The sequence below is a fragment of the Balaenoptera acutorostrata genome, chromosome 10, assembly GCF_949987535.1.
Source record: "Balaenoptera acutorostrata chromosome 10, mBalAcu1.1, whole genome shotgun sequence".
NCBI lineage: Eukaryota > Metazoa > Chordata > Mammalia > Artiodactyla > Balaenopteridae > Balaenoptera > Balaenoptera acutorostrata.
In genome coordinates this window covers 13471183-13484711 of record NC_080073.1, presented here as the reverse complement: position 1 = coordinate 13484711, position 13529 = coordinate 13471183, and the positions used below count along the sequence as shown (strand labels likewise).

At 38.9% G+C, this 13529-nt stretch overlaps 1 protein-coding gene across 6 annotated transcripts in view; it reads left to right on the top strand.

Moving 5' to 3' along the window:
* The window catches only part of CNTN4 (contactin 4), a 955661-nt gene that overhangs the window by 765321 nt on the left and 176811 nt on the right, over nucleotides 1–13529 (top strand). For all 6 annotated transcript variants that reach the window (XM_057555542.1, XM_057555540.1, XM_007192463.2 and 3 more), the window contains one exon: nucleotides 11992–12094. In XM_057555542.1, coding sequence (XP_057411525.1) covers nucleotides 11992–12094 — 103 coding nt within the window. The remainder of the gene's footprint in view (nucleotides 1–11991; nucleotides 12095–13529) is intronic.

Here is a 13529-nt window from a genome sequence, read left to right as displayed (position 1 = left end):
TATTTCTTTAGAGTTTCAGCTAAGCAGTCTGGACTGTGGCTGTTTCCAGCCCCAAAGGTTACAGTGAGTCAGAAGAAGTGAACAGCGGACAACTCCCATTGGTCCATGTTCCTATCAGGAACCAAGGGCGATGTGCTCCATGTTGATCCCACTGACCCTCTTTAGCTCTCTCCCCCAACACACTATGGTTCTGCGAGACCTTCATACTTGTTGTTCCCTTTTCCCCGGGTCTTCACATGGCTCACCCCTGCCTACATCTCAGATCATGACTGAAATGTAGGGCAGGGTGTTGAGGAGGTAAGCCAGGTTCCCTGGGTGGAATCCAGCCCCACCACTTATTAGTGACGTGGCCTTGGACATCAGTTTAACCTCACCTCATGGTGTTCTCATCAGTCAAATGAGGATAGCAGTACCTACCTCAGAGACTTACTCTGTGCGTGAAATTATAGGTAAACTGCTTTGAACAGTGACAGAACAGCAGTACTGTTTTGTACATCAATAACTTCCCTACCTAAGATATGCTCCACAAATTATATTTTTAAAAACCAGATTACAGAGTGAGTGGATAGTGTTATCCTTGTTTTGTAAAATGTATGTGGAGAATGACAGAGAAAGCTGGAATCCTACTCTCCAAAATGCTAACAGTGTTAAACTTTAAAGCAGTTAACTTTTAGTGGTAACATGTTTCGTTCTTAATTTATTTTCTTTCTGCTTCTCTGTGTTTTCTCATTTTTCTTCAATGATTAGAGATTTTTTTGTTTTGTTTTAGAAAAATGTTTGGTGAAAGGGATATTCACATTTTATTGGATCTAGAAGGCACTTAGAGATCACCCAATTTTACACCTTTATTCTTCGAGAAAGAAGGGAACTAAGGACCAGAGAAGTAAGTCAGGACAGCAGTGGGATCAAATTCTTAGTCTCCAGTTACCATGCTATTTAACTGAGGTTCAGAAAAGATTTTTTGGCCTCTGGATTTACATATTTACATTATGATTTTGCAAATTTTATTTTTGGAATTCTCCTAAATAACTGTATGTTATTTGTAGTGTTCATCACGAGGAAGTACTATAAAACTGAGAGCTGGACAAATGTGAGAGAATTTTACATTAGAGTTAATATTTATTTATCTAGGTTTTTTCCCACACTGCACAGCATGTGGGATCTTAGTTCCCCAACCAGGGATCGAACCCGCGCCCACTGCAGTGGAAGTGCAGAGTCTTAACCACTGGACCACCAGCAAAGTCCCTTATCTAGGTATTTTCAAATCTGCTTTGAAATGATAATAAAACTCATTATGTGGGAAAGTGCACCAGTTGCATTGGTACCGTGAAAGAAAAAGATTTAATTGAGAAAAATATATCATAATTATTTTTACCACAGATACTGAAGTTGTCCAAGGATCAATATTAACCCAGTTGCTAGTTATTGATGATGAGCTTGCCCCATTGTGTGCTTCCTTCACAGTTTTCAAAGAATTGTACCTGTATTTCCATAAACAAAGGTAATGAACCACCCATGCAGCATAACCATGAGAGAAATCATAGATTTAGATGATAATCATAATGGCTGCTTTTTCTGTCTTTAGTTATTACCCCTGACTTGCTCTAAAATGGCTAAAGATGAAAAAAATTAGCAAAAATTAGGACAGTCTTGGAAAAATGAGATCGGGTCTGTGAGGTTGTCTATGTACTTTACATAAACAGGTACGTAACTGAGCATGAAAAATTACTGTATGGCCTTTGCCTTTTTTCTGTGTTTTCCTTGAGACTGGCTGGGGATTGGTTGGGCAGTTCCTTATTTTGCTTATTAGAACCGAGACAAATGTTGAGCAGTTTACAGCCAGTGTGTGTCTGATGGTTTTTTGTTTTGCACATTGGTTGTTAAATATTTTTGAATATTACCACTAATTAGAACTCTCAGTAGAAGAGCTACTAGGGAACAGGAAACAAAGGATTTATCCTATCTTAGAATTTCACATTCTCTCTCTCTCTGTCTCTCTTTCCTTCCTCCATCCCCATATTTTTATACATTGATAAGCATATATATGTAGGATGTGTGTGTGTAAATATACATGTATTTACATGCACTATATATATTGTCTTTGGACGTTAAAATGTAAAACACTTTTCTGAATGTTTATTATACTTCATTGTAAATTTAAATTATTAAAAATTTGTATTCTCAATATAACAAAATAACTGACCATATTTTTCTAAGTCCTGACCCATTTCCTCAAACCTAATTTTATTTAGCCATGAAAACATTGAACAAGGTCAGCGTTGAAGCATTTAATCTTCTCAACATAAATCAAATTTTAACCTACTGGACAAGAGACCACCTGATAACCCTAGCAGCCTACAGTTTCAGAGCAGTCTAAGGTGGGACAGAAACAGACGTGCTGAACATAGGATTGAGAATGTCCATCATCGGTGCCAACCAGCTTTATCTTGTTTGCTGTGGTGTCACCTAGGATGCAGTAAAAGAAGGATAGCACTAAAAGTCAAGAAGAAAAAAAAAGTCATAGGATTCTGAGGTGTCGTCCCAGATCTACCACTAACTCATGTGAGACAAATCATGCCATTTCCTTGGTCCTCAGTTTTCTTAGCTATAAAAATGAGTGATTTATAATAAGTTATATCTAAGGGTCCTTCTAGTTGTTTTCTGAGATGCCAGTCACAACTCTCTACCTTACTTTACTCCAGTCTGAGCATTTGCACAGGCCACATGATATCAAACACAACTCACCACACAGATGCTGTTCATTGGATCAGATTTCTTCTTAGTGCTAACAACCAATCCTAATTGAATGCAAAACTAGGTGCATTCACTCTTTCAGGCTATCACGGGTCATTTTGTGAACCTTCACCTCTGTGGCCATTGGATTTCCTAGTGGCTCAGAAGACTACATTCCCTTCAACGTTCCAAATTTAAGACCAAAGACTAAAAAAATCGAAAAGAGAAAACTAGAATATTCTAGAATATTCTGGATTATTGATGCAGTGTAATGTATTCTTCATTGTGATACTACCATCTGTTCATAGTAAACTTTCCTAATATTGCCCCAAATTGGGTTAGAGCCTCAAGTGAGCATTAACAACCACAATGGGTCTTCTTGAATAGATCAGCTTCAATTGTAGGCCATTTAATTAACCTAGCCATCAGATTAAAAACCTAGTCATTAAGAGGATCTCTTTTTGATTGTAAACTTGATCTACAACCTTTTTTTGATGATTTAGCCTTTAGAGTGGCAAGGATGAAACTTCTGCCTGGCAACAGGCAGAGATGTGCCCTTGACTTGCGCGTACTTTATATTACCTAAGATCTAGAGTTTGTCCCAAAACACGTTGCTTTATTTTACTCTCACTTCTGATTGCAACTTTTGTGTGGCTTTGTCACAGCGATCATGTCTTTCATTTAATTCTCTGACAACATCACATTTGAGGATCTGTGGGCGTAAAACTTGTTTTATGAGAAGAACATCTAAATGGCTAAAGGATGTGAGATATTTTGCTAAAGTGCCATGGCTAATCTGACTTAATAGTGTCTCAGTGATCTGGATATTTTGAAACCTTGACAAGCTTAGGAACTTGTCAGTCAGCTTTAGACCTCTAGCATAGTCAGATTCATTTCAGGTCCGTGGGAGCCAAAAGGTCTTAGATGGTCATTTCACTCTTCAGTTAGGAAGCATCTGTTAGGTACCTGTTGTGTATAGTACACTGTAAAATAAAAAGATGTGATCAGAGCCCCTGGGAGCCTGCAGTTTTAGAGAACTCCAAATTAATGAAAGGTCTAAAGTTTCATCCTTATTGGAATTATTGAATTGAGTTCCAGGAAACACATTTACAGATGGAGGGATTTGAAATGAAAGAGGACAGGAGAGGTGTGCAGCCTAGCATACAGATGACTTGGGCATTCATTTGATCATGCATTTAAGCAAGAAATGTTCATTGAGTGCTTGTTGTATACTTGCCACTAGGGATACAAAAGTCTTCTATGTCCTCATAGATAATAGTCTAGCTTAGGAGCCTAATTACAACCTGAGGCAGGAGTGGAGCCAGACTGGGGAGGATGGAGAATTAAAGCAGGATTATTTAAGCTTCAATTGTGGTAAGAGCTACCAAGGAGCAGTGAAGGTGCAGTGAGATTATGCAAACAATCAAGGTTTGTGTGTAAGGAAGCCTTGCCTGGTCTTGGGAATCAGCTCAAGCTTCCGTAAAGAGTTGGCCAATCTAACAGGAAGGATAAGAATTCCAGGCAGTAGATACAGTATTTGTTTAAACCAGGAGCTGGCAAATTTCCTCCTGTAGGCTAGTCTTGCCCGTGTTCTGCTTTTGTAAATAAAGTTTAACATTTTTTTCCATATAAATGTTGAGTATTTTTAGCTAACTCCTAGATTCTCTGTAATTTTTATTGCTATTGTAAATGATATCTTATTTTTAATTACATTCTCTTTTACTTGTAAGTGATTCAGCATTTGGCAAGCTTGCTGAAATCTTGTTCGTTCTATAGTTTGTTGATGCTGTTGACTCTCTCAAACTTTGCTATCTTCCCCATTTCTTCTAAGCCAGGACTTAGCCAACCCTTAGTTCATGGGCCACATATAACCCACCACTGTTTTTGTAAATAAAATTTTATTGGAAAGTAGCCATGCTTATTTGTTTACATATTGTCTCTAGATGCTTTCTAGCTACAATGGCAGAGTTGAATCAGAGACTGCATGACTCACAAAACCTAAATAAAATCCTTGCTATCTGTGTCTATGCAAAAAATAACTTTGCCAATCTCTGACAACAGGATAATATCTTTAAATATTTTAAGACTGTCCATCAAGACTTGTTCTTTGTAGCTCCAAAGACTTGAACTAGGACCACCATGTACAAATTAGGGGGAGAGGGACTTCCCTGGTGGCCGAGTGGTAAAGAATCCACCTTCCAATGCAGGTGATGTGGGTTTGATCCCTGGTCAGGGAACTAAGATCCCACATGCCACAGGGCAACTAAGCCCATGCCACAACTACTGAGCTCATGCGCCTCAACTAGAGAGCCTGCATGTCACAAACTACAGAGCCCACATGCTTTGGAACCCGCACGCCATAACTACAGAGGCTGCGCACCCTGGAGCCTGTGCGCCACAACTAGAGAAGAGAAAACCTGCACGCCACAACTAGAGAGACGCCCACGTGCAACAATGAAAGATCCTGCATGCCTCAACAAAGATCCCACGTGCTCCAACTAAGACCCGATGCAGCCAAAAATAAATAAATACGTACATACATACATAAGAAAGACAAAAAATTAGAGGAAGAGAGAGTTGTTTAGCTCACAATATGAAGAACTTTTTAGTAGGATCAATATAAAAGTACTTTGTCAAAAAAAGACAAAAGTCGGCTTTCTTTCACCTAAAAGATGGTGGCTTTATAATTAATTGCCCAAACTGGAAACTATTAGCAAATTACTTCAGGACTTGTTGTAAACCAGGACTGTCCCAGGCAAGCATGGATAAATAGTTATTCTACCTTCATAGGAGACACCTTTCTGGAATAGCTCAGGTTATCTCTGTACTTTAACTATTGAGAAGGAAGGAAAGAGATGTAGGTTTGATTGAGGTCAAATAATGGGGTTTGTTTTCACCTCCTACAGGCTTCTGAAGTCACATTAAAACCCCAAGTGTAAGTGAGATGCAACCCACAGGTGCCTTATTCCTCTTTTCCAGCACTGGGGAAGTTCTTATTTGCACAATTATTGCCTCAAACGGGAATTCACTGATTAGGGGCTGGGTAGTGGTGGAGATTCCATGGACAGTCCCCTAGATCCTACAATGTCTCCTTCAACCCAGGGCAAAACAAGCCTTTCTTGAAAGAGTAAAATGGTGAACTCAGCCAAAGAAATGTGTATGACTAATCAGATATTTCCAAATATTTTTAGATAAATGGAATATATATCATATGACTCATTCCTCAAGAAAGGCCATGTGGGAACTTTTCATAGGACAATTTTTACAGTTTTTCTTCAGTAGAAAATCCCACTCTGTAGAAGTTGGTAAAAGTCCCTTCTGTGGTTTAATTTACAACCGCAGATTCCAGCTAAGGCAGGTGTTGGCAAAATCTTACGGCCCAAAATTCTGCAAACCGGCCTCCTTCTGCCAAGACAGCTGTCTGCACATTATAGTTAAACAAGAGTGGTGTGTGGCTGATTTCTCTTTTATATTCTATAATTTGGCAGTTATTCTGTCACATTCTGGTTCTTACAGACATCAGCATCAGCCTTAATAATTTTTCAGGCTTTGAAAGGGAGATAATCATTGCCACAAGGTCGTCTGCAGGATCCAGGCTCTTGATTGGCATTGTGACTGGTGCGACTCCGCGTTACTAGTCACCTCCCAGTGACTAGCCCGTGATGTCTGTTGCTCTTCGGTGCAACTTCTTGCTTTGGCTCAACACCTCATGGTTGCTACAGAAGTTCTTAAAGTACAGAAGTGTCAGCATCACCTGGGAACTTGTGAGAAATGCACATTCTCAGGCTCCATCTCAACTTACTAATTCAGAAACTCAAGCCCTCCAGGTGATTTAAAGTTTAGGAACACTGGTTTTGGAAAGAACGCCTAGAAATTTGTAGCATGTCTTCTTTAGGAAATAAACTCAGTTATTCCATAAACAATTAATTGTTGCCTGCATATGCCACATCCCTCTGCAAGGCACTGGAAAAGGGTAACTACAAATGTCATGAAGATAATTACCAGGTCTGTGGTATGCACATCGTAACCCCATTGCTATAGTTGGTGTTAAATCAATATTTATTGAATTCATTGGAATGTAAATACACCTAAGCCCCTGACTCCTGAAAACCTTGATGTATGAAATTTTAAGTGATGTAACTTTCACTATTGTTGTCGCAGCCGGTGCTCTCACTCCAATGAATAGAAAACATTGACAATGCATTTTAATGAATTAAGACTTTTTTCACCTTATGTTTAAAATTATAGATATAGGTATCTCTATTTAGAATTGAAAGCAAGAGTTTTCTCTATAGGCAATGTATATATTTCAGTCAGGAGAAAGGAAATATTGCTGAGATTATAAATCCTGGTTGATCCTGACAGTATTGTATGCACTTTTACTTCAGCTGTACCTTGGTTGTGTAGACATACCTAGGCCTTTATATCTTTCCACCTTCCTAAATAGTTTGAAGATGGAAAAAGGATTCTGGAGCAATTCCATCAATGGCCTCACCCTTTTTGCCTAATTATTATGTAAATCACCAGAGCAGCTATAGACCAATTAAGTTCAAAAGTGTACAGGTGGTCAGAGGAATGACTTGAAAAATGCGCTCCTCTTTTAAGGGGTGTTTTGTTTCTTAAAAAATTAAAAAAGGCTGGAGCTTTTTAAATTTAATGTAGAAAAAGGCCAAAATAGTTGACATGAAAGAAATAGTCAAATAAAAATGTAGCCTGTGCCAGATGTAATCAAATTAAATGGAACGCTTCACAGGTGTTCCAAAAAATGTTCATAATGTAGTTGAAAAAAATGACTTCCTTCATTTTTTTATGATTTAAATACTAAGACAGTCTTTACATGTAATAAAAATTCTTTAAAGAGCAGTGAAACGCATGCCATTCCATCTCTGATCCCTATCTTTATGTCCTGTAACTATTTCCATAAATACAGTTCAATCTTCATCATTACTGATAACTCTGTTACTCAGTTCCTGTAGCCATAAATATAGATCACTGTGTGTCCACCCAGAAATCACTCCACGTGACCACATAAACAACCTACACAGCTCATTTTAGAGAAGCATGATCTGAAGTGAGTGAACTTGGACAAGAGCCATGATAATACTTAAAAACAACTTCTATGCCCGGGAAGACTTACATGTTTGACTTAATGGCTATTATGTGTCCCAGTATAAAGGGCCACATTTCTACATCTTTTCCTCCCTTTCACAAATTCCTACGTATCACAGTTTTTTCCATATGCCTTGTACTGAGCTAAGATTTGTGAGGAACAGAAAAAAATCAGAAGTACTTCCATTCCTCAAAGAAGTAAAAGTACAACAGAAGAGATGACAAATGTATAAATAGCTATAAAGATGAGAGGAAACAGCAATGTTATTCGGGAGCGCCCAGAAGTTTATTTATAAAATGTTTCATGACAGTTTTTTACTGAGCACCTAGTAAGTGAAGAGACAAAGATAAAAGCAAGCATGAAAAAGATGGACATATTACTTGACATCATGGGGTTTACAGTCTGGATGGAAGACAGAACTAAACACATGAACTAAACATGAGAAGTATACATTGTGATGAAGGCAGAAGTCACAAATAAACAAAATATTTCAGAAATTTGAAATCTTTGAAAGAGATGTTCTTTTAAAAATTGTTCAGTGAGGAGCCAACTGGTAGGCAAGACAAGATGGCAGTTAAGAAGAACATGGCTATGACCCAGCAATCCCACTCCTAAGCATATACCCAGAGAAAACCATAATTCAAAAAGACACATGCACCCCAGTGTTCATTGTGGCACTGTTTACAATAGCCAGGTCATGGAAGCAACCTAAATGCCCATCGACAGACGAATGGATAAAGAAGATGCGGTACATATATACAATGGAATATTACTCGGCCATAAAAAGAAACGAAATTGGGTCATTTGTAGAGACATGGATGGAGCTAGAGACTGTTATACAGAGTGAAGTAAGTCAGAAAGAGAAAAACAAATATCGTATATTAACACGTATATGTGGAATCTAGAAAAATGGTACAGGTGAACCAGTTTGCAAGGCAGAAATAGAAACACAGATATAGAGAACAAATGTTTGGACACCAAGGGGGGAAAACAGCGGGGGTGGTGGTGGTGGGATGAACTGGGAGATTGGGATTGACATGTAGACACTAATATGTATAAAATAGATAACTAATTAACTAGAACCTGCTGTATAAAAAATAAATAAATTAAATTAAATTAAAAAAAAAAAAAAGAAGGATTTGGATAGAGGGCCTGGTCCAGAAAGAGAGCTATTACCAGAGATAACTACAAAGAGTATGGCCTAGGTGTGGTAGACTGGGGAGAGCTCAGTGGACCTGTTTATTCAAATTCCTCACTCTATCCTATTGTCTCTGCATGGCATAACAAACTTTGTTTACCAAACATTTGCTTTTCCCATATTTCTGTGAGTTGTCTTCCTTCCCTTTGAAGACCCATATCCCTACCCCCTCCTCCTTAGCTCAGGATGGCCTATAAGCTTTAACTGCCTGCCTGTCTTTGACCCTCTCATGCCTATGTGAGGCTCCCATATGTACAAAATTCAATTTGTTTTTTCTCCTGTTAATGTGTTAATTAATAAATAAGCCAAAAGAATTTTAGAAAGGTAGAGAAAAAGTTTTTCCTCCCTTACATTCCCAGTTGTATTCCTGGCATCTAGGGCAGTAAAAAAAAGAAAGAAGCCAAATGCAGAAGACCACACATTGTATGATTTCATTTATATGTAATGTCCAGAAAAGGCAAATCTATAGACGTAGAAAGCAGGTTAGTGGTTGCCGGGGGCTGGGATTGGTTCTGGAATTAACTGTCAACAGGCATGAGGGATCTTTTTGGGGTGATGGAAATGCTCTAAAACTGGGTAATGGTGATGGTTGCACAACTCAGTCAATTTACAGAATCTTTACATGTTTTTTACAGTAAGTCATGGGAAACAGTGAGAACTGAAGCAAAAGAGATTTGATACTTTCTGGTCATTTAAAGACTGCTGTGGGCTACAGAGTGTAGGGCGTACTAAGGAAAGGGGTACAGGAGGCTGGAGGAGGGGATTTTGAGTCGGGGCCGTAATAGGTGGGATTTTAGGATGAGGAGATAATAGCTGAGGGGACCTGGGACACTGAGCAGTGCTATTTCAGTTGCTCAGGACAAGGATGTGTGAGACATTTTTGATCCTTGATATATCTTTCATAGTTGGATTACAGAAACCAGGTTTATATGTAATGTTGATAGAACGAGGGGGTAGGGGAAAACCTGATCATGACTAAGACAGTCTTGACCCTCCGTATTTTAACCTTATCATCTCATCTCCCTTCCACTCACGATACACTGTAGTGTCGTTTGTCTTGATTTCCCAGGAGGACAAAAGACCTCTTTCTCTCAAGGAAGTTGTTTTTCTAATTAACACTGCTCTCGGGGTACACAGCCTCACACACAGCACTCAGAGGTGTTAACTTGTTCCTGCGCTCGGAGTCATACTACTGATATTTATGGGATGGTGAGTCAGCTGTATGGGTTGTTTGTTAGCAAGTTCAGCAGAAGTGTGCGAATGCGGGCGTTAGCTAGCACTGTCTCTTTATGGTCCTGCTGTGGGGCACATGCTCAAGGGAAGGCAAACCCAAACGTAAGTGCAAGAGGACTCAGAGACTGACCAGAAAGGGGGGAATGGTTTTTGTATCTGAACGTGTCAAGCATGGGATTTAGTGTACTGGAATTTAGTTCTGGAGTGTTACTCCTGCAGTGGCAAGAGGCCATAGTAAAAGATTAAGATGAGGACTCAGGGACCAGAGTTGCAACCTTGAACACTAGTCTGTTTAACCCCTTCGAGAGTACAGACTTGCTTGTGAAAGGCAGGGACAGACTAGAACTGTGCTTTCCATTTTGCGGGGGTTAAGGTCCTTTCTAGTCTGGGTTGCTGGGTATAGGTCCTTTCTGCAGAAAAGTATGCATGCATGAATGCCAAGATTAAGAATACTGAACCAAATTAACTAAAAGGTGTCTTCCAAATCCATTCCTCCCTGTCAGTCTATGAAAGGATAAAGACGAACAACTGTGTTCAGCTTTGCGCTTTTGATGACATATGTCACAGCAAACCTAGCTAGACTAATGCATCATCTGTCACTTGGGGTTGATTTCTTTTTTTCACATTGAGGAAATCCCATTGCTGCTTCCCAAACTGTGAAGCTGCAGATAAAGAGGGTCACCTCTGCAAAATGAATGGAACTGTTTCTCTTAGTCATTGTACCTATCCCCATCTGTTCCTTACTTTTAACCTTTCCATCTGAATCCTTCAGTCTCTTTTCCCTCTAACTGTGGGAAGCCTAAAGAAGAGACGAAACGGAGGACCCTATCATGTTTTAGTAAGCTAGATAATTTCAAACTTTATATTGGGACAGTTGAATCAGAGACCACAGGAAAAGCCTAGAAATTGAATAGAAATAAATGTATTAAAACAACTAGAGTAGTAGTAGACAGTGTCAAGAATGTATTGATAAGAAATCATTTATAAGCATTTAGTTATAAAGCGTGGACCTAATTTGTTAGGCTGTGCTGCATTGGCTATAATTGTACAGTAATTTTCCAGGATATGGGAAAGTGGGAGAATATGACCTTCAAGGTAAGCCTGCCATTGCTGCCATTGGCAAGGTGGGTATAACTTAAAGGTTGTTTTCAATGGTTGCTTCCTATTGTTCTTTTGTCATTGTTTCAGAATATATTAAAAATATAAGAATTTTGTGTTACCTTGCATATACCAATTTATGACTAATTCAGATTGCCCTTCAAAAGTGAAAGAAAAGTAATTTGTGGTGATAAATTGATTCCTCAGAAATTGTCTTTATATAGACACAATAAAGCATGAACATTTTTTTAATGTATTTTAAATTTTCTGCAGTATGTTTCCAAAACAATAATTAATATATTCCTGGTGACTAGGACTTTATAGCTCTTCCTCTTTTTCTTCCATGACTACTTTTTAAAAAAAGTATTTTCAAGAAGCAATGGGGTATGCATGGAGAATTTACTCCTAGGCAGATGGTGTGGTACTGTGATACAAATTTTTCTCTAGCAGTAACTGGGAGAGAAGCCATGATTCACGGCTGTTAAGAGATAGGAGCCGCTTTAAATGAAGGAATTAATTGCACACACAGTGATGTGTAGGAGCATCCTACGTTAACAGAAAAACACTTGTGTATGTTTTAAAAGAATCTCCAAGACTTAGCTCCTTTGTTTATTCACAGGGGTGATGGGTGAATATGAGCCAAAAATAGAAGTGCAGTTCCCAGAAACGGTCCCGACTGCAAAAGGAACAACAGTGAAGCTGGAATGCTTTGCGTTAGGAAAGTAAGTTCTGGTTTCTCTTCTCCCTTGTTCTCCCTCCAGCTTGGGCAAGTGTAGAATTTTCTTTGCACTGTTCGCCATGATGGTTTCTGAAGTAACTGAAAAGCAAGCCAAGACTCTCTCGCTGTGATTCTGCGTGCACATCTTTGATTTCGCCCTCTCATCATGGAGAGGGGACGTGTCATGGGACGAGAGGGATTAGCCTGCCACGATGGACATAGCCACAAAGGAGAATGGGCAATTCTGAAAAAGCGCTTTGTTCTATTACAATGACCTGTAATGTACATGTTGTCTAACCCAGAATGACAGGAAAACAATGGCCTTCATTTGAGGTACAGTGAAGATGACTGTTTGGAAAAATGTGGACTTTCATTCGGGTCCCAGTTTACGGAATATGCACCAAACTTGTCTTGTACTTCCTTTTAAATTGCCCGTCTCTTCTTTCTACCATTCTGAAAATTTTATTTTATTGCAGTATAGTTGATTTACAGTATTGTGTTAATTTCTGCTGTACAGCAAAGTGAGTCAGTTTTACATATATATATATTCTTTTTCATATTCTCTTCCATTATGGTTTATTACAGGATATCGGATATAGCTCCCTATGCTGTGCAGTAGGACCGTGTTGTTTATCCATTCTCTATATACTGCTTTGCATCTGCCAATCCCAAGCTCCCAATCCATCCCTCCCCACCTCCCTCCCCCTTGTCAACCACAAGACTGTTCTCTATGTCTGTGAGTCAGTTTCTGTTTCATAGATAAGTTCATTTGTGTCATATTTTAGATTCCACATGTAAGCAATAGCATCTTCTTTCTACTGTGGATTTCGATTTCCTTCTGCTTTGGCTAGAGATTGGTAAGACCTGATATTCTCTAAGAGAGTCTTTATTTTACAGAGTCATCTGAAAATTATTCACAACTTTATTATTCAATCTGTGGAGTCTTCTTAGATAAGCCTACTTGGGAACCAGTTAGATTTTCCGTTACAGTATCTGTCAGAGGGCATAAGAGAGATGAAAAGCAGATCAGTTAAGATTTTGCCAGTAACCCTGCAGGAAAGGTTTGGCATCAGTGATAAAAACTGTCATCTGAAATAAGAATTTTTTGGTCATCTATGTACTTTAATGATACACGTGAATCTCTATGCCCAACCCCACCTATCTGGCTAACCCACTGCTAACTCCTCATCCTTTTCCTGTACCCAAATGTTGGCTAAGGCAGCAGCACTAACTTTTGCTCAACCCCTGTGTCAGCATGTAATCTATATTCACATGATTTTGTGTTTTACAGCAGCCGTGGAAGAAAGCTGTTCTTTTTTTTTTCAATTTTATTTTTAGCTCTAAAGGAAGGATTCTTTTGGTTTTCCTGTTTTCAAGTCATGGCAGTATATGCTGCAGTAGTATCTTTACTTTGGTGCTGAAAAATACAGTGATCATTT